At 45.9% G+C, this 26,873-nt stretch overlaps 1 protein-coding gene across 1 annotated transcript in view; it reads right to left on the reverse strand.

Annotated features, from left to right (window-relative positions):
• LOC126215008 (tyrosine-protein kinase Fer) overlaps positions 1–26,873 on the reverse strand; it is a 680,444-nt gene that overhangs the window by 65,933 nt on the left and 587,638 nt on the right. Inside the window, exon 9 of the mRNA XM_049941633.1 lies at positions 10,679–10,855. Coding sequence (XP_049797590.1) covers positions 10,679–10,855 — 177 coding nt within the window. The remainder of the gene's footprint in view (positions 1–10,678; positions 10,856–26,873) is intronic.

Raw genomic sequence — 26,873 nt, forward strand, 5'->3', positions numbered from 1 at the left:
TATACCTTAACGTGTCCTTTCTGAAGGTATTTGTGTGGCCTGCAGTCCTGTACCTAAGTAGAACACGAACAACAAGCAGTTGAGACAAGAAGCCAACAAAAGCTTTTCAAATGTGGTGCTACAGAAGGACGTTGAAAAGTTGACGGATAGATCGAAGAAGTATGGAGGAGATACTGAATCAAATTAGGGGGGAAAAGATATCTGAGGCACAACTCTGAGATTGTCTCCGAATGGTTAAGCGTCACTGCCTTCGGTGCAGAAAGACCACGCTCATTTCCGGTACCTCCTCAGATTTTCCTGAGACAGGGACGTCCGGAACGGGGTGAGTCAGCCTCACGGGGCCAAATGACGGACTGATAGAATAAAGAAGCAGCGACACGTCAGAAATCGTCTACTGGCAACGATTGGCAATGCCGATCACACGATCTGCAATCACAGATCGTTCCTCATACTGCCACGAGTGGTGTTTACATTTGTTCGAAAGGAGACATCCCGAGGCATCGAGTAATCGTAATGTTAACGGGAAGTGCTTGCCGCAGTGGCGACACCGGCTCCCATTAGGGCACCGAAGTTGAGCGGTGTCGGGTTTAGCCGACGCTCAGACGGGTGACCGTCTCCCGAGTGTTGCCGGCGAGTGAGGTGGACTCGGCCCTCGTGAGGCCAACTGGGGAGTAGTGGCTCCAGTCAGCGAAACTGACAACGGATAGGAGAGACGTGTGTCCACCACACGCCCCTCCGTATCCGCATCCGATCACACGTATCTGCTAACAAGGGAACCTCCCCATCGCACCCCCCTCAGATTTAGTTATAAGTTGGCACAGTGGGTAGGCCTTGAAAAACTGAACACAGATCAATCGAGAAAACAGGAACAAGTTGTGTGGAACTATGAAAAAAATAAGCAAAACATACAAACTGAGTAGTTCGTGAGCAAGGTAGGCAACATCAAGGATAGGGTGAGCTCAGGAGCGCCGTGGTCCCGTGGTTAGCGTGAGCAGCTGCGGAGCGAGAGGTCCTCGGTTCAAGTCTTCCATCCAGCGAAAAGTATACTTTCTTTACAAAATTGTTGAGGCTTTCGTGGCCACTTGTTGACAAACTGCCTATTGGCTTCTGTCTCGGGTTCTTCGGCCGACGTTCATCTAATGATTTTTCTGACGTTTCGCCAGCACGAGTGGCTGGCATTGTCAAAGCTTCACCCTCCATTGCCGGTGGTGAACTGGAGCCGAGCTCGCGGGCGCAGACTATATGTACCTGGCGCGCCAACGTCCGAGGGCTTCTCCGCGGTCATTTCCGGTGCGGTTCTCCTCTTGCTACCTGCGACGGTCGTTCGCTGCAGTACGGGAAGCCAGGATCCGTTGACCTTAAGGCTTTCCTCTTTCTTGTTCAAACTGTTCGCGTGTTTTTGTATTTCTACAGCTTCTCTGAACAAGCGCGTGTGATAGTGGTTCTCTACAGCCAGAACTTCCGTGTCGGCGAATTTTATTACGTGGTCGGTCTCATTCAGTGCGTGTTCTGCCACGGCCGATTTCTCCACCTGCCCCAACCTGCAATGTCGCTTATGCTCCTTGATCCTGGTGTTAATGGATCGTCCAGTCATCCCGACATAAACTTTTCCGCATGTGCATGGTATGCGGTATATTCCCGACATTGAAAGTGGGTCTCTTTTCTCCTTCGCCGATCTAAGACACTCTTTGATCTTCCTTGTCGGTTTGAAGATCGTCTTTACGCCATGTTTGCGCAATATACGGCCGATTCTGTCCGTCACTCTGGGAATGTATGGCAGAAAGGCCGTACCCGACATTTCTTTTTCTGGTTCCTTACTTCGCCGAGTGTTTGGCTCAGTTACACTTCTAATATAATTTGTGGAGTACCCATTGCTCCTCAGGACTGTTTCCAGGTGTTGCATTTCTCGTTTGAGGTGTTGCGGCTCACATATTCGTCCTGCTCTCGTTACGAGCGTACTAATCATGCCCCTTTTCTGGCTCGGGTGGTGGTTTGACAGTTTGTGCAGGTATCGGTCCGTGTGAGTCGGTTTTCGATACACGCAGTGTCCCAGGTTTTCGCCGTCCCTTGTGACCAGCACATCTAGAAATGGCAGTTTCTTGTCCTTTTCTACTTCCGTGGTAAATGTTATGTTGGCATGGAGGCTGTTCAAGTGTCTTAGGAAGTCACCGAGCTGTTCTTCACCATGGCTCCACACCACGAAAGTATCATCGACGTACCTGTACCACACCTTAGGTTTGCAAGTGGCCGAGTCCAGTGCCTGTGCTTCGAATTGTTCCATGAAGAAGTTGGCCACCACTGGACTGAGAGGACTACCCATGGCGACGCCTTCCAGCTGTTCGTAGAAGTCGCCATTCCACGTGAAATAGCTCGTGGTGAGACATGCATGGAAGAGCTTTCTGATGTCTAGCGGGAAAATGGAACCGATGTGCTCCAGAGCGTCACTGAGTGGCACTTTCGTAAATAACGAAACAACATCAAAGCTGACCAGGATGTCGTTTGGTGCAAGTTTCAGTTTCTTCAGCTTCTCAATGAAATGTCCTGAGTCCTTAATGTATGTGTCGGTCTTCCCCACGTGTGGTTGGAGCAGAGAGGCCAAGTGTTTTGCCAGCTTATATGTCGGTGATCCAGGAGCGCTAACGATCGGTCTCAGTGGAACGTTGTTCTTATGGATCTTCGGTAATCCATACAGCCGAGGTGGTAGGGCTTCTGTGTTGCGCAGGTTTCTCTGTATGTCCGCCGGCAGAGAAGACGCCTTGATCAATCGATTCGTATTCCGTGTGATACGTTGCGTCGGATCTGCGCTTAGTTTTCGGTACGTCGTCGGATCTAATAGGTCTCGGATCTTTTGCTCATAATCTTCGGTCTTCATTACGACGGTCGCATTCCCCTTATCGGCAGGCAGTACCAATATACTCTTGTCGGCGTTGAGATTCTTAATGGCTTGTACCTCTTCTTTCTTCAGGTTGCAAGCTGGCGGTTTTGCTCGGCGCAGTATCCTGGCTGTTTCCGTGCGTATTTCCTCTGCCCTTTCACAAGGAAGGGCACGAATGGCTGCTTCGGTGTTGGCAATGATGTCCTCCATAGGTATGGTTCTCGGGATGATAGCGAAATTCCCTCCTTTTTGAAGAACAGACACTTCCGCTTCGGTCAATTGTCGTTCAGTGAGGTTGACCACTGTGTGTGACATGTCGGGAGTCGCCTTGTCGGTCTGCTTCCGGCATCTTTCAAACTTTTTCTTCTGTCGCTCGGTGCAGCGCTCGAGTTCGTTCTGCATGCTCCTGTGAGTGATGCTGTCGATCTTGTCCCAGTCGTCTCGATGCATTCTGCTACTTAGTTGATAGAAAATGTCCAGAAGTTCCTGATCCGTTCTTGCCAAGTCTCTCCGTGTTGTATGTATTCGCTCACGAAGAAAAGCTCGTTCCATTCTGTCGTAGATACGATGTGCTTGGGCGGTGGTGAATAGCCGCTTGCATCTCAAGAACTTCGGTGTAGCACATTCATCTCGGCACCGTGACAGAAAGGCGAGAGAGGACATCAGTCGCGCTTTCTTCTTCCGTCGTTGGTCAAGGCGTCGGTACAATCTGCAAATCTCCTCCCCGTAGAGGCGTAATACAAAATTGTTGAGGCTTTCGTGGCCACTTGTTGACAAACTGCCTATTGGCTTCTGTCTCGGGTTCTTCGGCCGACGTTCATCTAATGATTTTTCTGACGTTTCGCCAGCACGAGTGGCTGGCATTGTCAAAGCTTCACCCTCCATTGCCGGTGGTGAACTGGAGCCGAGCTCGCGGGCGCAGACTATATGTACCTGGCGCGCCAACGTCCGAGGGCTTCTCCGCGGTCATTTCCGGTGCGGTTCTCCTCTTGCTACCTGCGACGGTCGTTCGCTGCAGTACGGGAAGCCAGGATCCGTTGACCTTAAGGCTTTCCTCTTTCTTGTTCAAACTGTTCGCGTGTTTTTGTATTTCTACAGCTTCTCTGAACAAGCGCGTGTGATAGTGGTTCTCTACAGCCAGAACTTCCGTGTCGGCGAATTTTATTACGTGGTCGGTCTCATTCAGTGCGTGTTCTGCCACGGCCGATTTCTCCACCTGCCCCAACCTGCAATGTCGCTTATGCTCCTTGATCCTGGTGTTAATGGATCGTCCAGTCATCCCGACATAAACTTTTCCGCATGTGCTTGGTATGCGGTATATTCCCGACATTGAAAGTGGGTCTCTTTTCTCCTTCGCCGATCTAAGACACTCTTTGATCTTCCTTGTCGGTTTGAAGATCGTCTTTACGCCATGTTTGCGCAATATACGGCCGATTCTGTCCGTCACTCTGGGAATGTATGGCAGAAAGGCCGTACCCGACATTTCTTTTTCTGGTTCCTTACTTCGCCGAGTGTTTGGCTCAGTTACACTTCTAATATAATTTGTGGAGTACCCATTGCTCCTCAGGACTGTTTCCAGGTGTTGCATTTCTCGTTTGAGGTGTTGCGGCTCACATATTCGTCCTGCTCTCGTTACGAGCGTACTAATCATGCCCCTTTTCTGGCTCGGGTGGTGGTTTGACAGTTTGTGCAGGTATCGGTCCGTGTGAGTCGGTTTTCGATACACGCAGTGTCCCAGGTTTTCGCCGTCCCTTGTGACCAGCACATCTAGAAATGGCAGTTTCTTGTCCTTTTCTACTTCCATGGTAAATGTTATGTTGGCATGGAGGCTGTTCAAGTGTCTTAGGAAGTCACCGAGCTGTTCTTCACCATGGCTCCACACCACGAAAGTATCATCGACGTACCTGTACCACACCTTAGGTTTGCAAGTGGCCGAGTCCAGTGCCTGTGCTTCGAATTGTTCCATGAAGAAGTTGGCCACCACTGGACTGAGAGGACTACCCATGGCGACGCCTTCCAGCTGTTCGTAGAAGTCGCCATTCCACGTGAAATAGCTCGTGGTGAGACATGCATGGAAGAGCTTTCTGATGTCTAGCGGGAAAATGGAACCGATGTGCTCCAGAGCGTCACTGAGTGGCACTTTCGTAAATAACGAAACAACATCAAAGCTGACCAGGATGTCGTTTGGTGCAAGTTTCAGTTTCTTCAGCTTCTCAATGAAATGTCCTGAGTCCTTAATGTATGTGTCGGTCTTCCCCACGTGTGGTTGGAGCAGAGAGGCCAAGTGTTTTGCCAGCTTATATGTCGGTGATCCATGAGCGCTAACGATCGGTCTCAGTGGAACGTTGTTCTTATGGATCTTCGGTAATCCATACAGCCGAGGTGGTAGGGCTTCTGTGTTGCGCAGGTTTCTCTGTATGTCCGCCGGCAGAGAAGACGCCTTGATCAATCGATTCGTATTCCGTGTGATACGTTGCGTCGGATCTGCGCTTAGTTTTCGGTACGTCGTCGGATCTAATAGGTCTCGGATCTTTTGCTCATAATCTTCGGTCTTCATTACGACGGTCGCATTCCCCTTATCGGCAGGCAGTACCAATATACTCTTGTCGGCGTTGAGATTCTTAATGGCTTGTACCTCTTCTTTCTTCAGGTTGCAAGCTGGCGGTTTTGCTCGGCGCAGTATCCTGGCTGTTTCCGTGCGTATTTCCTCTGCCCTTTCACAAGGAAGGGCACGAATGGCTGCTTCGGTGTTGGCAATGATGTCCTCCATAGGTATGGTTCTCGGGATGATAGCGAAATTCCCTCCTTTTTGAAGAACAGACACTTCCGCTTCGGTCAATTGTCGTTCAGTGAGGTTGACCACTGTGTGTGACATGTCGGGAGTCGCCTTGTCGGTCTGCTTCCGGCATCTTTCAAACTTTTTCTTCTGTCGCTCGGTGCAGCGCTCGAGTTCGTTCTGCATGCTCCTGTGAGTGATGCTGTCGATCTTGTCCCAGTCGTCTCGATGCATTCTGCTACTTAGTTGATAGAAAATGTCCAGAAGTTCCTGATCCGTTCTTGCCAAGTCTCTCCGTGTTGTATGTATTCGCTCACGAAGAAAAGCTCGTTCCATTCTGTCGTAGATACGATGTGCTTGGGCGGTGGTGAATAGCCGCTTGCATCTCAAGAACTTCGGTGTAGCACATTCATCTCAGCACCGTGACAGAAAGGCGAGAGAGGACATCAGTCGCGCTTTCTTCTTCCGTCGTTGGTCAAGGCGTCGGTACAATCTGCAAATCTCCTCCCCGTAGAGGCGTAATACAAAATTGTTGAGGCTTTCGTGGCCACTTGTTGACAAACTGCCTATTGGCTTCTGTCTCGGGTTCTTCGGCCGACGTTCATCTAATGATTTTTCTGACGTTTCGCCAGCACGAGTGGCTGGCATTGTCAAAGCTTCACCCTCCATTGCCGGTGGTGAACTGGAGCCGAGCTCGCGGGCGCAGACTATATGTACCTGGCGCGCCAACGTCCGAGGGCTTCTCCGCGGTCATTTCCGGTGCGGTTCTCCTCTTGCTACCTGCGACGGTCGTTCGCTGCAGTACGGGAAGCCAGGATCCGTTGACCTTAAGGCTTTCCTCTACAAGAGTATATTGGTACTGCCTGCCGATAAGGGGAATGCGACCGTCGTAATGAAGACCGAAGATTATGAGCAAAAGATCCGAGACCTATTAGATCCGACGACGTACCGAAAACTAAGCGCAGATCCGACGCAACGTATCACACGGAATACGAATCGATTGATCAAGGCGTCTTCTCTGCCGGCGGACATACAGAGAAACCTGCGCAACACAGAAGCCCTACCACCTCGGCTGTATGGATTACCGAAGATCCATAAGAACAACGTTCCACTGAGACCGATCGTTAGCGCTCCTGGATCACCGACATATAAGCTGGCAAAACACTTGGCCTCTCTGCTCCAACCACACGTGGGGAAGACCGACACATACATTAAGGACTCAGGACATTTCATTGAGAAGCTGAAGAAACTGAAACTTGCACCAAACGACATCCTGGTCAGCTTTGATGTTGTTTCGTTATTTACGAAAGTGCCACTCAGTGACGCTCTGGAGCACATCGGTTCCATTTTCCCGCTAGACATCAGAAAGCTCTTCCATGCATGTCTCACCACGAGCTATTTCACGTGGAATGGCGACTTCTACGAACAGCTGGAAGGCGTCGCCATGGGTAGTCCTCTCAGTCCAATGGTGGCCAACTTCTTCATGGAACAATTCGAAGCACAGGCACTGGACTCGGCCACTTGCAAACCTAAGGTGTGGTACAGGTACGTCGATGATACTTTCGTGGTGTGGAGCCATGGTGAAGAACAGCTCGGTGACTTCCTAAGACACTTGAACAGCCTCCATGCCAACATAACATTTACCATGGAAGTAGAAAAGGACAAGAAACTGCCATTTCTAGATGTGCTGGTCACAAGGGACGGCGAAAACCTGGGACACTGCGTGTATCGAAAACCGACTCACACGGACCGATACCTGCACAAACTGTCAAACCACCACCCGAGCCAGAAAAGGGGCATGATTAGTACGCTCGTAACGAGAGCAGGACGAATATGTGAGCCGCAACACCTCAAACGAGAAATGCAACACCTGGAAACAGTCCTGAGGAGCAATGGGTACTCCACAAATTATATTAGAAGTGTAACTGAGCCAAACACTCGGCGAAGTAAGGAACCAGAAAAAGAAATGTCGGGTACGGCCTTTCTGCCATACATTCCCAGAGTGACGGACAGAATCGGCCGTATATTGCGCAAACATGGCGTAAAGACGATCTTCAAACCGACAAGGAAGATCAAAGAGTGTCTTAGATCGGCGAAGGAGAAAAGAGACCCACTTTCAATGTCGGGAATATACCGCATACCATGCACATGCGGAAAAGTTTATGTCGGGATGACTGGACGATCCATTAACACCAGGATCAAGGAGCATAAGCGACATTGCAGGTTGGGGCAGGTGGAGAAATCGGCCGTGGCAGAACACGCACTGAATGAGACCGACCACGTAATAAAATTCGCCGACACGGAAGTTCTGGCTGTAGAGAACCACTATCACACGCGCTTGTTCAGAGAAGCTGTAGAAATACAAAAACACGCGAACAGTTTGAACAAGAAAGAGGAAAGCCTTAAGGTCAACGGATCCTGGCTTCCCGTACTGCAGCGAACGACCGTCGCAGGTAGCAAGAGGAGAACCGCACCGGAAATGACCGCGGAGAAGCCCTCGGACGTTGGCACCGAGCGAGGTGGCGCAGTGGTTAGCACACTGGACTCGCATTCGGGAGGACGACGGTTCAATCCCGTCTCCGGCCATCCTGATTTAGGTTTTCCGTGATTTCCCTAAATCCTTTCAGGCAAATGCCGGGATGGTTCCTTTCAAAGGGCACGGCCGATTTCCTTCCCCATCCTTCCCTAACCCGAGCTTGCGCTCCGTCTCTAATGACCTCGTTGTCGACGGGACGTTAAACACTAATCTCCTCCTCCTCCTCCTCGGACGTTGGCGCGCCAGGTACATATAGTCTGCGCCCGCGAGCTCGGCTCCAGTTCACCACCGGCAATGGAGGGTGAAGCTTTGACAATGCCAGCCACTCGTGCTGGCGAAACGTCAGAAAAATCATTAGATGAACGTCGGCCGAAGAACCCGAGACAGAAGCCAATAGGCAGTTTATACTTTCTTTATTTTCGCAAAGTTATGATCTGTCCGTTCCTTCATTGACGTCTCTGTTCACTGTAATAAGTTTAGTGTCGGTGTTTTGCGACCACACCGCAAAACCGTGCGATTAGTAGACGAAAGGACGTGCCTCTCCAATGGGAACCGAAAACATTTGATCGCAAGGTCATAGGTCAACCGATTCCTCCACATGAAAACACGCCTAATATATGCTATACGACACTGGTGATGGCATGTGCGTCACATGACAGGAATATGTTGTCGACCCACCTAACTTGTACACTTGGCGAATGGGTAAAAAGATTCTTATACCCTACCCGATATAGGTTTTCTTGTGGATGTGATAATCACTCCCAAAAAAATGATGAAAACCTAAGAGTTTGTCACATAAACTGCAACAAATGAATGCAACAGTTTCACAGTCGCACAGTTTTCCCTGTGCTCTGTCAAAACATATGTTTTTAACGTTTTCAAATTTTTCCGTGTGTAGACCGTCAAATCCTGCATATGTTCAAGCATATCCGAACAAGTCCTGTAATTTTGGACAGCGAAGTTGATTATGTGTGAGTGCCTGAAATTTGATAATTGTCTGAAAATAAAAAATTAAACTTTTCACTCGAGGCAAGACTCGAACCAAGGACCTCTCACTCCGCAGCTGCTCACGTTAACCAAGGACCTCTTGTTCCGCAGCTGCTCACGCTAACCACGGGACCACAGCGCTCCTGAGCTCACATCAGCCTTGATGTTGCCTAACTTGCGCATGGACCACTCAGTTTGTATATTTTTCTTATTTTTTTATAGTTCCACACAACTTCTTCCTGTTTTCTCGATTGATGTGTGTTCAGTTTTTCAAGGCCTATCCACTGTGCCAACTTATAACTAAGTCTGAGGGGGGTGCGATGGGGAGGTTCCCTTGTAAGGAGGACAAAGTGGTCAGTCGGTACTGTCGGGCCTTCTGAGGCCTGTTCGGACAGTCATTCCCACAATGGGAACTGCTGGTGGAACAAAAATTGTAAAGGGAGACCTAATGACGAATACAGTACACAGGTTCTAATGGATGTAGGTTGTGGTAGTTACACAGGAATGAAGAGCCTCACACAAGATAGGTCAGTGTGAAGAGCTGCATCGAACCAGTTTTCAGTCTCAAAAATCAGACAACAACAACAACTTTGTTTCCATATGGCTCCATACAGAAGGTGAAGCAACCCCTCATTTCCCACTATTCTCACCTGCAGACAGGAAAGAGAAATAGAGGACCAGTAGCAGCCAGTTTTTAATATTTTTTGTGGGATCTGAAATTTAAAAACGTCTCTCACACCGGCCTCATTTAGCTTCACTGATCAGGATAGTAAAAAACATGCGTATATTAAGGGAATTTTCATTACGCTCACATTCACACAGTTCAATACTGTTCTATCCTGATCAAATTGAGCTTAACTTAAATTGAGCTTAACTTAAATGTCATAAGGCAGTGAAGCAATTTCGAAGTCTCGGTGCGACGAAAATTGTCGGTCGATCTTCTGAAAACATTTGTAATAATTATTAACTTTCGGTGATCACATGGGGAAGACCAGAGATCTGCTGGTAAGACGGTGTTAGCCCATTTATTGGAAGTAATAAACTGGATATCTTGAGCGCACAAAACGTCAGGTTCGTCCAGTGTAAATCAGACGTTCCCCACTGATCCCGTGCAACACAGCGTAGTAAGCAGACACTGTCAGTAATAATCAGTTAAATAATACGCGAACACACTTACTTTAGTTCAGTTCATGTATTAAATTCCTTCTCATACAGAATCTCATCAAGATGGCGACTAGCTCAACAATACATACATATACATCTTCTTTCTTTCACGGCTAATCGGCAAGATCTCAATCCCTTTCATAAGAGAAAACATAGATAGCAGAGAAGCTATTCCATGGAGTAAATGCACGCTCCAAGGAATAATAGGGCTCGAAACTACTTTGCATCGATAATCATCGTATATTAAAGTTTAGGAATCGGTAAGATAAGAAGAGATATTTCGAGATACGTACCGAGTTATATAATTTATAAAAAATTTCTGAAACTATCCAAGACCTACCCGGCCGATCTGCTCCACGAGGACGACGTCGTCGTTGTTGAGCTCCCAGCGCTCGCGGTAGACGGCGCGGGTCAAGACGGCGCCGGAGCGCGCCGTCACGGGCAGCTGGCTCTGCTGCTGGTACTGGATCAGCTCCTGCACCGTCGGGAAGGCGGGGCCCTCGAACCTGAAGCTGCCCTGTCACCACAAACCACCTCCGCTCTTTCATCGCATTTCCTACTTTCTGTCAAGGAGGGGATGTGTAAAGAGTCGAGGTGTACTGTAACTTAACACAGAGACGTCACAGAAAGATAGTCTGTATACTATACGAACAATAAACTGATTTTCACTTTCTCGAGTTTAAAAAAGCTCAGCTTACACTAAAAACAGACAACACAAACTCTAGGTAGGAATATCACAATGTAGGAAAATACAGATTGCTACTAACCATAAAGAAGACAGGCACAATTAAAATTTCAGACCAAGGTGCCGGAGTTGACGGTTATATCTACAGGACGGGTGCTCGCTTGTCTGTGTGTGTGTGTGTGTGTGTGTGTGTGTGTGTGTGTGTGTGTGTGTCATTTACAGGTGAAGGCTGTGGCTGAAAGCTTTATGTAAGTGTCTTTTAATTGTGCCTGTCTGAAACTTAACATATACCGTATATACAGTTCCGTACAGTAAATGGCACAACTCCAGTAATAAATGTAGACTTTGAACAGAAGTCTGTAGCTAAGGTAGAATTTTCAAAATCTTTCGGTGTGTCCATTGATGAGAGGTTAAACTGGACACAACACATTGATGGTCTGCTGAAACGTCTGAGTTCAGCTACGTATGCTATTAGGGTTATTGCAAATTTTGGTGATAAGAATCTCAGTAAATTAGCTTACTATGCCTACTTTCGTTCACTGCTTTCGTACGGCATCATATTCTGGGGTAATTCATCGTTGAGTAGAAAAGTATTCATTGCTCAAAAACGTGTAATCAGAATAATTGCTGGAGCCCACCCACGGTCATCCTGCAGACATCTATTTAAGGATCTAGGGATCCTCACAGTATATATATTCACTTATGAAATTTGTTGTTAATAATCCAACCCAGTTCAAAAGTAATAGCAGTGTGCATAGCTATAACACCAGGAGAAAGGGGTAAATTATGCTGCCACAAAAGTCTTTGGTCACCTACCAAACAGCATCAAAAGCCTGACAGATAGGCAACTAACATTTAAAAATAAATTAAAAGAATTTCTAGATGACAACTCCTTCTACTCATTGGCTGAATTTTTAGATATAAATTAAGGAGGGGGGGGGGGGAACTAAACATTAGTGTCATGCAATATTTTGTGTAATGTAATATCTTGTACACACATCTTTTATTAACCTGACATGTTCCACATCCTTACGAAGTGTCATATTCATGATCTATGGAACAAGTATTAATCTAATCTAATCTTCTTTATGGCAAAGACCAATCTATCTTCTCCTACACAGTAAGTTGTTACCAAATGTTCTGGAAGAATTTGGGATGGATGATATATCCAGAAATCTGATTAAACAGAATGACCAACAGAGGGTTAAAAGTGAAATTCATTCGTGAAATCTCGGTCCCTTTTGAACTTCTGTGTCAGACGTAGTGATGGACTCTCTCCACCCATTTTAATTGTTTCTCATTTGAGAATCGTGGAAGACATTGAGCTGAGAACAGGGGAATGAAGAACAGGTCAGACTAGGGCCCGAGCTGAAAGGAGTGTACATTGACTGCTCGTCCTTTGCAGACTGTAAGGACAGAAGCTGAAGTAATGAATTATAATTTGTGTCAGGGCCGGACTTGAAACCGGGTCTTCTGCTTAATAGGCAGATGTGTTATCCACTACACCACTCTGGCTTTGTGGCTAACACAGCTGCTCGGAATATCCTAGTCCAATGACCTCCCTAACACAAACTTCAATTCACACCCCAATATGCCTCCAGAAAAATGTAATTACATCAGATCTTTGCAAACTATTTAGTCATTTTTGCCAACAGTATCAATTTGGCAATTGCAAAGACAGACTGACTGACGGAAATGGCTGAGAAAGTAGGATCACAGTTCTCCATTGAGAAGACAAAAATAAGTGACAAACATCACCGATGAATCAGAATGGACGATTTTAAACTGAGGGAAGATTAATCGTGTGAAGAAATTTAGGTACCTAGGGAAAGTAATCCGACAAAATGGCTTAGAATAGAAAGTGATCAATCTCGGGATCTGCAAACTGTACAGAGCGTATCCCCTGACAAAAAGCTTCTACGACAAGAAGTCACTGAGAATTGGAGTACAACTGCCAGATCAGAAGGCTTTGACTATCAATGGAGGATAGGGGATATTCAGGAAGACTTTAGCCAACAGATAATGTGCACATATGTTTGAGATCAAATGAGGAACTGTACAGAAAGATAGAAGCTGTACATCATTTATTACAAATAAAAGGAGGTGTTGTACGAGATAATCATCTAACAAGGAAAATCTAGAATTTTATAAGGCGAAAGACAAAAAGATTGGTGTGGTTCCGAGGATGTGATATCTTCAAGAAATTAGTATCCCAGAGTACGAAATCAGGTATAGGAATGAATTCACACAAAAATGAGAAACAGTATTGATTGTTAATTCTTGGTCCACAGTACATACATCTGAGAGAGAGAGAGAGAGAGAGAGGGAAAAAATCACTACACACTATCACTATTCTGCTTAATGCTATTCACACTATTGCCATCCAAATTTAGGAAATTAGAAAGAAACCTGCCGCTTTGAGAAAAAGCTGCTGCCAGCTCAGTTTTACTATACAGTATAATGAAAAGGTGTGGTCAAACTTTCAGGAAATATTTTCACACATAGAGAAAGAAAATACACACATCAAAAAAAGTTTTGCATCACTCTGGTTCCCCGAACTCCTGAAGATAGACATTGACTGTGGATATTGTATCACAGACAAAGTCCCTTTGACTGTTCAGAGATGTGCCTAAACTTGCCCAAAGATGTTAACAACCACGGACGAGCAGCACCCATTAGACGGAGGAGGTCCAAAGTTGATCATTGCAGTCATTCCACCTGGAAGGAGGTACACGGCTCGTGTCGTCTGTAGTTCAACCACGCCCAGACAGTCAGTACCACAGTTCGATCGTGTCTGCATTGTTACTTTGAGCCATAAAGGGCTCTCGACAAGGGAAGTGTCCAGGCACCTCAGAGTGAACCAAAGCAATGTCGTTTGGACACGGAGGAGACACAGAGAGAGAGGAGCTGTCGACGACGTGACTCGCTCAGGCTGCCCGAGGGCTACTACTGCAGAGGATGACCGCTACCTACAGACAATGGCTCAGAGTAACCCTGACAGCAATGCCACCATGTCGAATAATGCTTTTTGTGCAGCCACAAGACGTCACGTTACGACAAACTGTGCGCAAAAGGCTGCACGATGCGCAACTTCACTCCCGATGTCCGTGGCGAGGTCCACCTTTGCGAGCACGACACCGTGCAACACGGCACAGGTGGGCACAACAACATGCCGAATGGACCACTCGGGATTGGCATCACTTTCCCTTCACAAAAAACAAGTGTCGCATATGCCTTCAACCAGACTATTGTCGGAGACGTGTTTGGAGGCAACCTGGTCAGGCTGAACGCCTCAGGCACACTGCCCAGCGAGTGCAGCAAGGTGGAGGCTCCCTGCTGTATTGGGGTGGCATTATGTGGGACCAGCATATGCTGCTGGTGGTCACAGAAGCTGTCATAACGGCTGTACAATACGTGAATGCCATCTTCCAACTGATAGTGCAACCGTATCGGCAGCATATTGGCGAGGATGACAATTTGTGCCCCCATCATGTACATCTTGTGAATGACTTCCTTCAGGATAACATCACTCAACTAGAGTGGCTAGTATGTTCTCCAGACATGAACCTTATCAAACGTGCCTGGGATAGATTGAAAAGGGCTGTTTATGGACGATGTGACCCATCGACCAGTCTGAGGGATCTATGCCGAATCGGCGATGAGGAGTGGGACAATCTGGACCGACAGTGCCTCGATAAACTTGTGGATAGTATGCCACGACGAATACAGGCATCCTCTCCGGGGGACACCACCTCGACGAAGCACTTTCCGTGCGGGTGGAGAGGCTTGCGTATCTGCGGGAAGCTGAGGGCTGTGCCGAAGGTAGAGGACCTCAGCCGATGGATCACACTGAGAGTGTCCCACAACGTCCCTTCTTCCCTACCCACTCCTACTCCTACCCTATTCACTGACCCAACCCCAGGAGTGATGCGATCCGTGCCGAGGGGTGCGTGACACACGGGAAGATGTGTCACAAACGGAGCCTCGGGGATACCGGGCGACCTCCCCGAGTAATTAGCCTTACACTGCGGGGGGTATTCGTGGGGTGGACCTTCTACATCCCCAAATCTCGTGGGACTGACACGGACACGATTACGGAAAAAGAAAAAGAAACTGAGGGGCAAATTGAGACCTCAGATACCCAAACATAGGGGACTGAACCGATGGAAGGCACTTCCACTACTGAATCAGGGTCTAGACCTGAGCCAGAAGTGGGAACTGTAACCGAGAAACTAGACCAGATTAAGATCAGAAGCTTGTCTGGGGCCTAAAGGAGGAAGCTACTCAGGGAACAGAGGGAAAAGGAAGGAAAAGAATGGCTTCCTAAACACAAATGGAGGGAAGTAAAGCGACGAGAACCCAAGACCCCCAGGAAAAAACTGTCTCAGGTCGAAGTGGACACGCAGACCCCCACAGCGTCAAAGACAGGTAGTAAGCGGATAAGGGAGGAATCGAAGACTCCCTCCTCCCTGGATAAGTGAGTCCAGAAAAAAATGAGGCAAGAAATAGGGAAACAGACCTATAGTACTGAAGTCTCGGTTTTTAGGATGGTAGTTATCCAGGAAGGTTATCCACTGGTGGCCATTACCTCGCAGCAGGAGGAACTAGTACAGATGGCCCTCTTTGAAAAGATTTGGGGGGGGGGGGGTGGCACTGGCCCAGGTCCCAACTTCAGGAGGGTCTATCTAGACCGTTGTGCACTCATTTTTGTCTGTAAGGGGGTGCACACAGGAGAATGGCTCAAGGACAAGGTGCCCACGATATCCCCGTGGGAAGATGCGAAGCTGCCGGTCGAGATGGCAGCAGAGCTTCTTAAGACTGCAAAGATATCATTAGGGGTACCCGAGATCCTTAAGGAAGTCTCTCCCGAGACTCTGTTCGGGAAAATAGGGGCCCAGAACCCAAAAGTCCCGACAGAAGACTGGAGAGTGATCAGCCGGAAGGTTACTCTGGAAGGACGAACCCCGCCGGTGGAGGTCGGTGAGAAGTCCCCGAAGGCGATGCGGGAGCAGGACCTGAAACTGTTTTTAGGGTTCTCGCAGGTCACTGTCAGGGTCCTCAAAGACCTCAAAGATGGCAGTAAGACGGAGCCTGGAGGTGCTGCAGATTAATCTGCAGCACAGTAAAGGGGCCTCTGCTGCCCTGAGCTGCTGCCTGGAGGGGCAGGAACGTGCACTTGGCCCTGATACCAGAACCCTATTTATACAAAGGGGGTGTATCGGGCCTCGGAGGCACTGGAGGTGAGCTGCTCTGTGCTAGTAATCTAAGAAACTCCAGAACATGCATCTATGTTACAAACAGCATTTCTTTCGTGCCAATGATGGATTTCTGCTCTAGGGACTTAGTGACCATCAAAATGCAGCAATGTGAGGAAGGTATCACGAGGGAAATTGTCTCGGCCTCAGCATACCTTCCTTACGGAGAGTTCTCCCCCTCCCACGGAGGTGAGAAGACTGGTAGAGACTCGCCATCGGCGAGGTGACCGACCGCCGGTGGGGCGCGACGCCAGTGCCCGCGACCTAGTGTGGGGCAGCGAGGACACCGGCAGTAGAGTGAGTACCTTCTCGCATTCCTCTTAGCTAACAACTTAGAGGTCCTGAATAGGGGCAACCGACCTACATAACTGACTTAACATTTGGTTCCCTGACGATGGGTAGCTGTGTCTAACAGTGGCGTGTGGCGTCGGAGCCATCCTCGTCGGACCACGTGTACGTTAAACTCGAGGTTGAAATGGGAATCCGACAGACCTCGACTTATAGAAATCCCAGGAAAGCAGACTGGGAGACACATAGGAGGTACCTCGACTTAGGCTTATTGGAAATTAAAACCACGATAAGGAAGCCACCAGAATTTGAGGAAGTAGCAGAGGCTGTCACCTCTGCCATAGTGACCTCATATCAGGGCAACTGCACAATCGCCAGGAAGTGCACAAATAGGAGTGTTTCTCGGTGGAATAACAAATTGGAAATGCAAAGAAAACAGGGACGGAGACTGTTTAATATTGCGAGACGCGAAGGACAGTGGGCTAAATATCGTGATGTCCTTCTCAGTTACAACCTTGCAATAAGACAAGCAAAGGAGGCCTCCTGGAAGGCATTCTGTGAGGAAGTGGAGAGCACGGTTGCACAAGTCAGACTTCACAAGATTCTCACTAGAGTACCGACCAATCCAGGAGGTACGTTGAGGAAGGAGGATGGGGAATATATAAAGACAGCACATGAGACGCTGGAATTGCTCCTCAAAAGTCACTTTCCTCAATATGCTCTGCCGGATAACACAGACCAGTATGTGACCCCAGAGAGACAACGGTTGTCAGACACTCGAAGAAAGGACCGGGAAGCGGCCAAGGAGTGAGGTAACTTCGACAAAATCTAGTGGGCGGTGGGAACATTCCAGCCGTTCAAGTTACCTTGCCCAGATGGAATTTTTCCAGCTCTCCTGCAACAGGCAGGAGGAAAGCTTATAAGAATCCTATGCAGGCTATTTAAGGTTAGCTTAGCAGTTGGAATCATTCCCAATGTTTGGAGGGCAGTGAAGGCTGTCTTCATTCCAAAGCCAGGGAGAACTGATCATAACAAGGCCAAGGATACGAGACCAATAAGTCTATCCTCCTTCATTCTCAAAACACTGGAAAAACTGGTTAATGAATAAGTTGGGAAGAGGAGGCCATGTAGGGTCCCTTTACACCTGAACCAACGTGCATACCAACCAGGTAAATCATGTGAATCAGCTCTCCACCGACTCGTCGGGAAGGTGGAAAAAGCACTTCATTTCCAAGAAATAGCCCTCTGTATCTTCCTGGATATTGAGGGGGCCTTTAGTAACAAAACCTTCGATTCCATGGTAAGGGCAGCAGCGGTGCATGATCTGGGGACCACTATGTGTAGCTGGACCAGAGCCATGCTTGTTGTTGTTGTTGTGGTCTTGAGTCCTGAGACTGGTTTGATGCAGCTCTCCATGCTACTCTATCCTGTGCATGCTTCTTCATCTCCCAGTACCTACTGCAGCCCACATCCTTCTGAATCTGCTTAGTGTATTCATCTCTTGGTCTCCCTCTACGATTTTTACCGTCCACGCTGCCCTCCAGTACTAAATTGGTGATCCCTTGATGCCTCAGAACATGTCCTACCAACCGATCCCTTCTTCTAGTCAAGTTGTGCCACAAACTCCACTTCTCCCCAATTCTATTCAATACCTCCTCATTAGTTATGTGATCTACCCCTCTAATCTTCAGCATTCTTCTGTAGCACCACATTTCCAAAGCTTCTATTCTCTTCTTGTCTAAAGTATTTATCATCCACGTTTCACTTCCATACATGGCTACACTCCATACAAATGCTTTCAGAAACGACTTTCTGACACTTAAATCTATACTTGATGTTAACAAATTCCTCTTCTTCAGAAACGCTTTCCTTGCCATTGCCAGTCTACATTTTATATCCTCTCTACTTCGACCATCATCAGTTATTTTGCTCCCCAAATACCAAAACTCCTTTACTACTTTAAGTGTCTCATTTCCTAATCTAATTCCCTCAGCATCACCCGACTTAATTCGACTACATTCCATTATCCTCGTTTTGCTTTTGTTGATGTTCATCTTATACCCTTCTTTCCAGACACTGTCCATTCTGTTCAACTGCTCTTCCAAGTCCTTTGCTGTCCGTCACAAAATTACAATGTCATCGGCGAACCTCAAAGTTTTTATTTCTTCTCCATGGATTTTAATGCCTATTCCGAACTTTTCTTTTGTTTCCTTTACTGTTTGTTCAATATAAAGATTGAATAGCATCGGGGAGAGGCTACAACCCTGTCTCACTCCCTTCCCAACCACTGCTTCCCTTTCATGCCCCTCGACTGTTATAACTGCCATCTGGTTTCTGTACAAATTGTAAATAGCCTTTCGCACACTGTATTTTACCCCTGCCACCTTCAGAATTTGAAAAAGAGTATTCCAATCAACATTGTCAAAAGCTTTCTCTAAGTCTACAAATGCTATAAATGTAAGTTAGCCTTTCCTTAATCTCACATCTCTCAAGACTGCTATCTTTGGGATTGGAATTATTATATTCTTCTTGAAGTCTGAGGGAATTTCGCCTGTCTCATACATCTTGCGCACCAGATGGTAGAGTTTTGTCTGGGCTGTCTCTCCCAAGGCTGTCAGTAGTTCTGATGGAATGTTGTCTACTCTGGGGGCCTTGTTTCGACTCAGGTCTTTCAGTGCTCTGTCAAACTCATCACGCAGTATCATATCTCCCATTTCATCTTCATCTACATCCTCTTCCATTTCCATAATATTGTCCTCAAGTACATCGCCCTTGTATAGACCCTCTATATACTCCTTCCACCTTTCTGCTTTCCCTTCTTTGCTTAGAACTGGGTTTCCATCTGAGCTCTTGATATTCATACAAGTGGTTCTCTTTTCTCAAAAGGTCTCTTTAATTTTCCTCTAGGCATATCTATCTTACCCCTCATGAGATAAGCCTCTACATCTTTACATTTGTTCCCTAGCCATCCCTGCTTAGCCATTTTGCACTTCCTGTCGATCTCATTTTTGAGACGTTTGTTTTCCTTTTTGTCTGCTTCACTGACTGCATTTTTATATTTTCTCCTTTCATCAATTAAATTCAGTATCTCTTCTGTTACCCAAGGATTGCTACTAGCCCTCGTCTTTTTACCTACTTGATCCTCTGGTGCCTTCACTATTTCATCCCTCAAAGCTACCCATTCTTCTTCTACTGTATCTCTTTCCCCCATTCCTGTCAATTGTTCCCTTATGCTCTCCCTGAAACTCTGTACAACCTCTAGTTTAGTCAGTTTATCCTGGTCCCCTCTCTTTAAATTCCAACCTTTTGGCAGTTTCTTCAGTTTTAATCTACAGTTCATAACCAACAGATTGTGGTCAGAGTCCACATCTGCCCCTGGAAATGTCTTACAATTTAAAACCTGGTTCCTCAATCTCTGTCTTACCATTGTATAATCTATCTGAAACCTTCTAGTATGCCATGCTTAGTGGAAGGAAGGTAGAGGCTACCATGATGAATGAAAAGATGGTAATTAAGACCACTAGAGACTGCCCACAAGGAGGAGTTTCATCTGCTATATTGTGGAATCTAGTGGTGAACGAACTCATTGAGGAATTAAATTCCAGACAATGCTTCTGCGAAGGATACACAGATGACCTTGTCATAGTGATACTTCGCAAATTCACTGACACAGTCAGGAATATGGCACAAGGAGGGTTGGACATTGTGCAAAAATTGTGCAGCATTAAACAGGATCTGAGAGTTAATCCTAAGAAGACTGCTGTGGTGCCATTTACAGAGAGACATATTCAGCATGCAAGCTGGAATCTAAAGCTCTTCAATGAAACTCTACCCGTGAAGGGGACAGTGAAATATCTAGGTGTAACCTTGGATGAGAAGCTAACTTGGCCCCTCATATTAAAAGTATCTGCTCCAAGGCAAAAAACACTTTAGTGAGTACTAGGAGGGCTTGTGGCAAAAAATGGGGCCTAAGCCCCAGGGGTATGCACTGGATATACACCACAGTGGTTAGACCTAGAGTTTTCCATGGGACCGTAGTGTGGTGGAAGAAGGTAGAACAGCTGGTTGCTGCTAAAGAGCTCGATAAGGTGCAGAGATTGGCCTGCTTAGCCATAACGGGCGTAATTAGCGGCACACGAACCACTGGAATGGAAGCCGTGCTGGACATGCCTACACTTCACCTTTGGGTTAAGATGGAGGCAGCAGCTGGGGCATACAGACTTAAAACTGGCCAAAACTGGGTCTCATTTGGATAACCAGAATCACACACTAACATAGTGAGGGAGGTAAATATAGGTATGTCTGGGAAAATGCCCGCTGACTATATAATAACTCCTAACAACGTAATAATTGGAAGTAGGGAGCAGTGGAAGAAAACAGTTCGACACCGTACGGGGGCCATTGTGTGGTTCACCGACGGGTCGAAAACAGGTCGAGGCCTCGGGGCAGGGTTGTACGGGGTTCAGCCGAGACTGGAGACCGTCATCTCTCTAGGGAAACTGGCCTCTGTATTCCAAGCCGAAATTACTGCAATCGGGGCATGTGTGGAGGAGAATGTGAGTAGGTGCTACAATGATCGTAGCATCTACATCTATTCAGACAGCCAGACAGCCCTGAAATCATTGGCAGCTCCTGCAACAAGATCTAAGATTGTTGCAGATTGCCACAGGGCTCTGGTGGAGTTAGGGGGAAGCAAGCCTAGTGTGGGTCCGTGGCCACTCAGGGATCTGTGGCAATGAACAAGCCGATAGATTGGCTAGGATGGGGGCGACAACTCCATTTATTGGACGGGAACCTGTCTTGACAATCACCGAGGCTATGATCAAATTAGAGCTACAGAACTGGCTGAGGAAACAGCACGTGGGATATTGGACCGAGGTCCGTAAACAAAAACATGGTAAGGTAATGATGCCCAAGTCGTGTTTTAAAAGAAGCTCTGTAATCCTGGGATTGAACAGGAAAGAGATCAAACTCACGACTGGACTGATGACTGGCCATGGGAACTTCAAAAAAACACCTACACACAATGGGTATAATGGAAGAGGACCCTAAATGTAGGATCTGTGATGAGGGTGAAGAAACTGCATCACACCTAATCTTTGAGTGCATGGCATTCGAGAGTAACAGATACAGAATCTTCGGGACAACTAGACCTGAAGAAATTGTGTCTAACAAAAAAAACTGGTAGAGGGACTCCTTGCACTATTTAAGAGCACTGGTTGGCTTTACTAGATATACGGGGAGCGATACCACACAATAAACCTAGTTTCGGTGTGGGAGGAGGAGGAGGAGATTAGTGTTTAACGTCCCGTCGACAACGAGGTCATTAGAGACGGAGCGCAAGCTCGGGTTAGGGAAGGATGGGGAAGGAAATCGGCCGTGCCCTTTGAAACGAACCGTCCCGGCATTTGCCTGAAAGGATTTAGGGAAATCACGGAAAACCTAAATCAGGATGGCCAGAGACGGGATTGAACCGTCGTCCTCCCGAATGCGAGTCCAGTGTGCTAACCACTGCGCCACCTCGCTCGGTTCGGTGAGGGCAGTGGCGGGTTAGACCTAAGCTATTTTAGCTCTCCTGTTAAAATCAAATCAAATCAAAATCAATACAGGCATGCATCAATTCTAGAGGACATGCTCCTTGGTATTAGAGGTACTGGTGTGTACAGCAATCTGGACCACCACCTCTGAAGGTCTCGCTCTATGGTGGTACAACTGGTTTTCATTAGCAATAAAAAGGGTGGAATGATGTTTAAGTTGGTCTCTATTCCAATTTTCTGTACAGGTTCCGGAACTCTTGAAACTGAGGTGATGCAAAACTTTTTTTGATGTGTGTATGTTACATGGGCGCAGATGCAGAAATGCTTTATTTCCATGTTAGAGTTCAGTTTCTACAGTTCTTCAAAATCACATTAATTATGGGAAATACACATAAACAGAATGTACCAGCATTACATGAAACATTTTTTACATGAAATGTTCAAAATACCCTCTTTATTACGGTATTAAACCCTTCCCTAAATGAAATGTCCAAAATGCCCTCTATTAGCAAGGATGCACACATCAAATCACTGTCATACAGGATCCCTGACATGCTGAAGTAACCTGGAAGATCACGTTATCAACAAAGATTTTCTGTCAACATTTGGGCTGGCATTGTTGGTGACTGTTTGTTAGGGCCTCATGTTCTTCAGCCTGGTTCAAAAGAAAAACTTCTTACAGAATATTCTATCTGCTCTGTTTTTGTGAGTTTCCCATCATCAACATGATTATTGAGAGAAGTAGAAAATGAACTCTAACATGGAAATAGAGCATTTGCAGACCCATGTCCACATAATATATTTTTTTCCTCTACCATGTGAGGAATGTTTCCTGAAAGCTTGGCCATGCCTTTTCATTAGCACATGTGCAACTGCTGTTTATCTGGTAGTAGTAGCGGCAGCAGCTAAGGATTTACTAAATTGCAATGATATTTTTCACAGAAAACATTTTGTACATCTATAAATATTGAGTCTTATTTACAGAATATTATTACTCATCACACAGCTTTATTTCAAACACTGTTACTTGCCATGCAGCTAATGCAACTTTACAATTCCGAATGCAAATATTCAGATAATCTGTAGAAGAAGTGGCTAGTGTGGTACACAATTTCTTCGTTTACGTTAAGACTTGCCTGTTGAAGATCTTTCCACCAAAGTACATACCTCCCCCATGAAGTCTACATTAAAATTATTTTTCTTCTTGTATTGTGACTTTGCAAATCACAGTTAATCTGAAACTCATTTTATTGACAGCAACGAAAAACATTAAAGAGTAAATTTACTGAAAAGTGAGTGTAAGAATTCCAAGATCCTTAAAAAGGTGTCTGCAAGTGCATCCCCCTGCCCTTCTTTTCCAACCTTCCCCAACCTATCCCTGTTTCCTTGCCAAGGAAGGAACTAACTGTGCCAAAAGCTTGGATAGCTTCTTAAACTTTTGTATGGGACTTCAGCTATACTAAGAAATTGCTACCACCAACTGCCCCTTGCACAATACAAAATAAATTCACATACACTAATCTGTTTGAGAATCACAGTTTCATTATACTACTGTAATGGATCTGGGAGATGTGTTATTTTCTACCGGATTTGTCGATACCAAATCTAATGAGGGAGGTTGTAAATATTTTCTTATATTTTTGTCAGAATATTTTTTTTTGTGAATTGTAATTTGCCTTATTTTATGCTAATTTGCTTACATGTTTGAGAGTGACAGCATATTGATTAATATTAGTAGATGTGACGAAGAATATCAAAGAGACTGGTTACAAGTGGAAGCTTGTGTGTTGTGTGAAATGTCTTTGACGCTGGAGTCGTCTTTGACCGTAGTCAGTCGGCAGTGAACTCTCGGTGTGTGTGACGGTGGAACAATGTGCAGGTCGCCATTATAATAATTTGCTAGTGAACAGGAAAAATGAATTATGTTACTACTTTCTTATAACAAACATCAAGAAGGAACCACATTCAAAGAAATGGTATTTGAAGCACCAAAAATGAGGCAAACACATTGAACCAGGTCATTTCTGCAGCCGATGAAACAGCATTTGGAATCATACTTTCGCTAGACGACTGAAGCCAACACAGAAAAGTCAAATATCATCTTATAAACAAGCCACAGAAAAGTGAGTACTGTCACGAAATATGCTAAATTCAAGTATATAAAAATAGTGAGCATATTTCACTACAAAGTTAAAACATGTCCAAAGAACAACCTCATTTCCACCAGTCTAATACTTTAAGTAAGTATTTTAGTATGCACTAGTGCCCAGTTTCGAATGTGTGCACATTTTCAAGAACACACACACACACACACACACACACACACACACCACTGTTGCAAGCACACAAAAACAAAAGAAATAAAAATGTGTCATGTGCAAATACAGATGGTTCCAGAAAATTTAGACGCTCTTTGATAGTCAATATTAATGGAACAAAATGACATATTGTTACAATTCTTGCACAGGAGGAAGGTTATTGTGTGTGTTCAAAGTGATCCCCATAAGCAGCTAAACAAAGCCGATACTGCTGTCAGTCCTGCTAGTGTAATAGTAGCACAGGATACCTCAATGGTCTCTCGTAGTCCGTTCAGTGTAACTGGCTTCTGTTGATAAACTTTATTTTTCGAGGTCCCCTATAGATGGAAGTCAAGGTCAGTAATGTCTGGTGGGTACTAAACAGAACCTCTTTGAACTATCCATCATCCAGGTAGATTTTCACTCAACTAGGCTCTGATGCACCTGTGATCTACGGGTAGTGTCTCTGATTAATAATCAAAACGTCTTCAGTCCCGGGTTCGAAACCAGTCACCGCTAAAATTTTGATTAATAATCAGCATTTGCAGCCAAAGACTTCAGGCATAAGAAGTGCACCTCATTCCGGCAGCAGTCTTGTCATCGAGGGTGGAGGAGCAGGAGAGGTTCACGGCACTCTTTGTCCTCGGGGTGAGAAACTGCTCCTAAAGGCGGAAGAATCGGCAACGATCGTCAGCATTACGATGCAGAGGGCAATGGAAACGGACCGCATTAAAGACACGTAACATGTAACGGGACATGTGGCCCGTAATTGAAAAAGTGCCATTGGCAAAAGATTCCAGAATAATCCACCACTTGGGGGGACTGGCGAGGTGGAGGTGACCGTGAGAAAAACGTGGAACAACGGACAAAAGGATAATGTCCTACAAGTTGGGGCGTTGAATGTCAGAAGCTCAGACACGGTAGGGAAGCTGGAAAATCTGAAAAGGGAAATGCAAAGACTCAATCTAGATATAGTTGGGGGCTTTGAAGTGAAACGAAAAGAAGACAAGGATTTCTGGTCAAATGAGTATAGGGTAATATCAACAGCAGCAGAAAATGGTATAATGGGAGTAGGATTCATTATGAATAGGAACGTAGGGCAGAGAGTGTGTTACTCTGAACAATTCAGTGATAGGGTTGTTCTTATCAGAATTGACAGCAAATGAAAACCAGGTGTACATGCCGATGTCACAAGCTGAAGATGAAGAGTTTGAGATAATATATGAGGATATTGGAGGAATAATACAGTACGTAAATGAAGATGAAAATCTAATAGTCGTGGGAGACTGGAATGCAGGAGTAGAAGAAAAGGTTACAGGAGAATATGGGCTTGTGACAAGGAATGAGAGAGGAGAAAGACTGAGTTTTGTATTAAATTTCAGCTAGTAATAGTGAGTACTCTGTTCAAGAATCACTTATACTTGGAAAGGGCCGGGAGATGTGTGAAGGTTTCAGTTAGACTACATCGTGGTCAGACAGAGATTGTAAGGCGTACCCAGGAGCAGATAGAGACTCAGATTACGATTCATTAGCGATGAAGAGTATGCTGAAGTTTAAGAGATTAGTCGGGAAGAATCGATATGTAATGAAGTGGGATACAGAAGTATTAAGGAATGATGAGATATGCTTGAAGTTCTCTAAGCCTATAGATACAGTAATAAGGATCTCTAAAAAGGTCAATCTCAGAAGTCAGAAAGAAAAACAGGTACAAAGAAGGTAACTGGAAGAAACCATGGGTAACAGAATAAATACTTCAGTTGATCAATGAAGAAAACAAACTACAGAAATGTTCAGGGAAGTTCAGGAATGCAGAAATACAAGTCAGTGAGGAATGAAATAAATACGAAGTGCAGGGAAGCTAAGCTGAAATGACTGCATGAAAAATGTGAAGAAATTGGAAAAGAAATGAATGTCGGAAGGACTGACTCGGCATACAGGAAAGTCAAAACAACCTTAGGTGAAATTAAAAGCAGACAGGTGGAAGGAGTACACTGAAGGCGTGTGTGAGGGGGAAGTTTTGTCTGATGTGATAGGAAGAAGTAACAAAAGTCGATTTAGAAGAGACAGGGAATCCAGTATTAGAATCGGAGTTTAAAAGTGCTTTAGATGACTCAACATCAAATAAGGCAGGAGGGATGGATAACATTCCAGCAGAATTTCTAAAATCATTGGGGTAAGTGGCAACAAAATGACTATTCGTGTCGGTGTGTAGAATGTATAAGCCTGACGGCACACCTCTGACTTTCAGAAAAATATCATTCACACAATTCCAAAGACAGCAAGAGCTGACAAGTGAGAGAATTATTGCACAATCAGTTCAACAGTTAATGCATCGAAATTGATGACACGAATAATATAAAGAAGAATGGAAAAGAAAACTGAGGAGGTGTTACACGATGATCAGTTTAGCTTTAGGAAAGGTAAAGGCACGAGAGAGGCAGTCTGATGTTGCGGTTGAAACGGAAGCAGTGCT

This window comes from Schistocerca nitens, chromosome 12, assembly GCF_023898315.1.
Source record: "Schistocerca nitens isolate TAMUIC-IGC-003100 chromosome 12, iqSchNite1.1, whole genome shotgun sequence".
NCBI lineage: Eukaryota > Metazoa > Arthropoda > Insecta > Orthoptera > Acrididae > Schistocerca > Schistocerca nitens.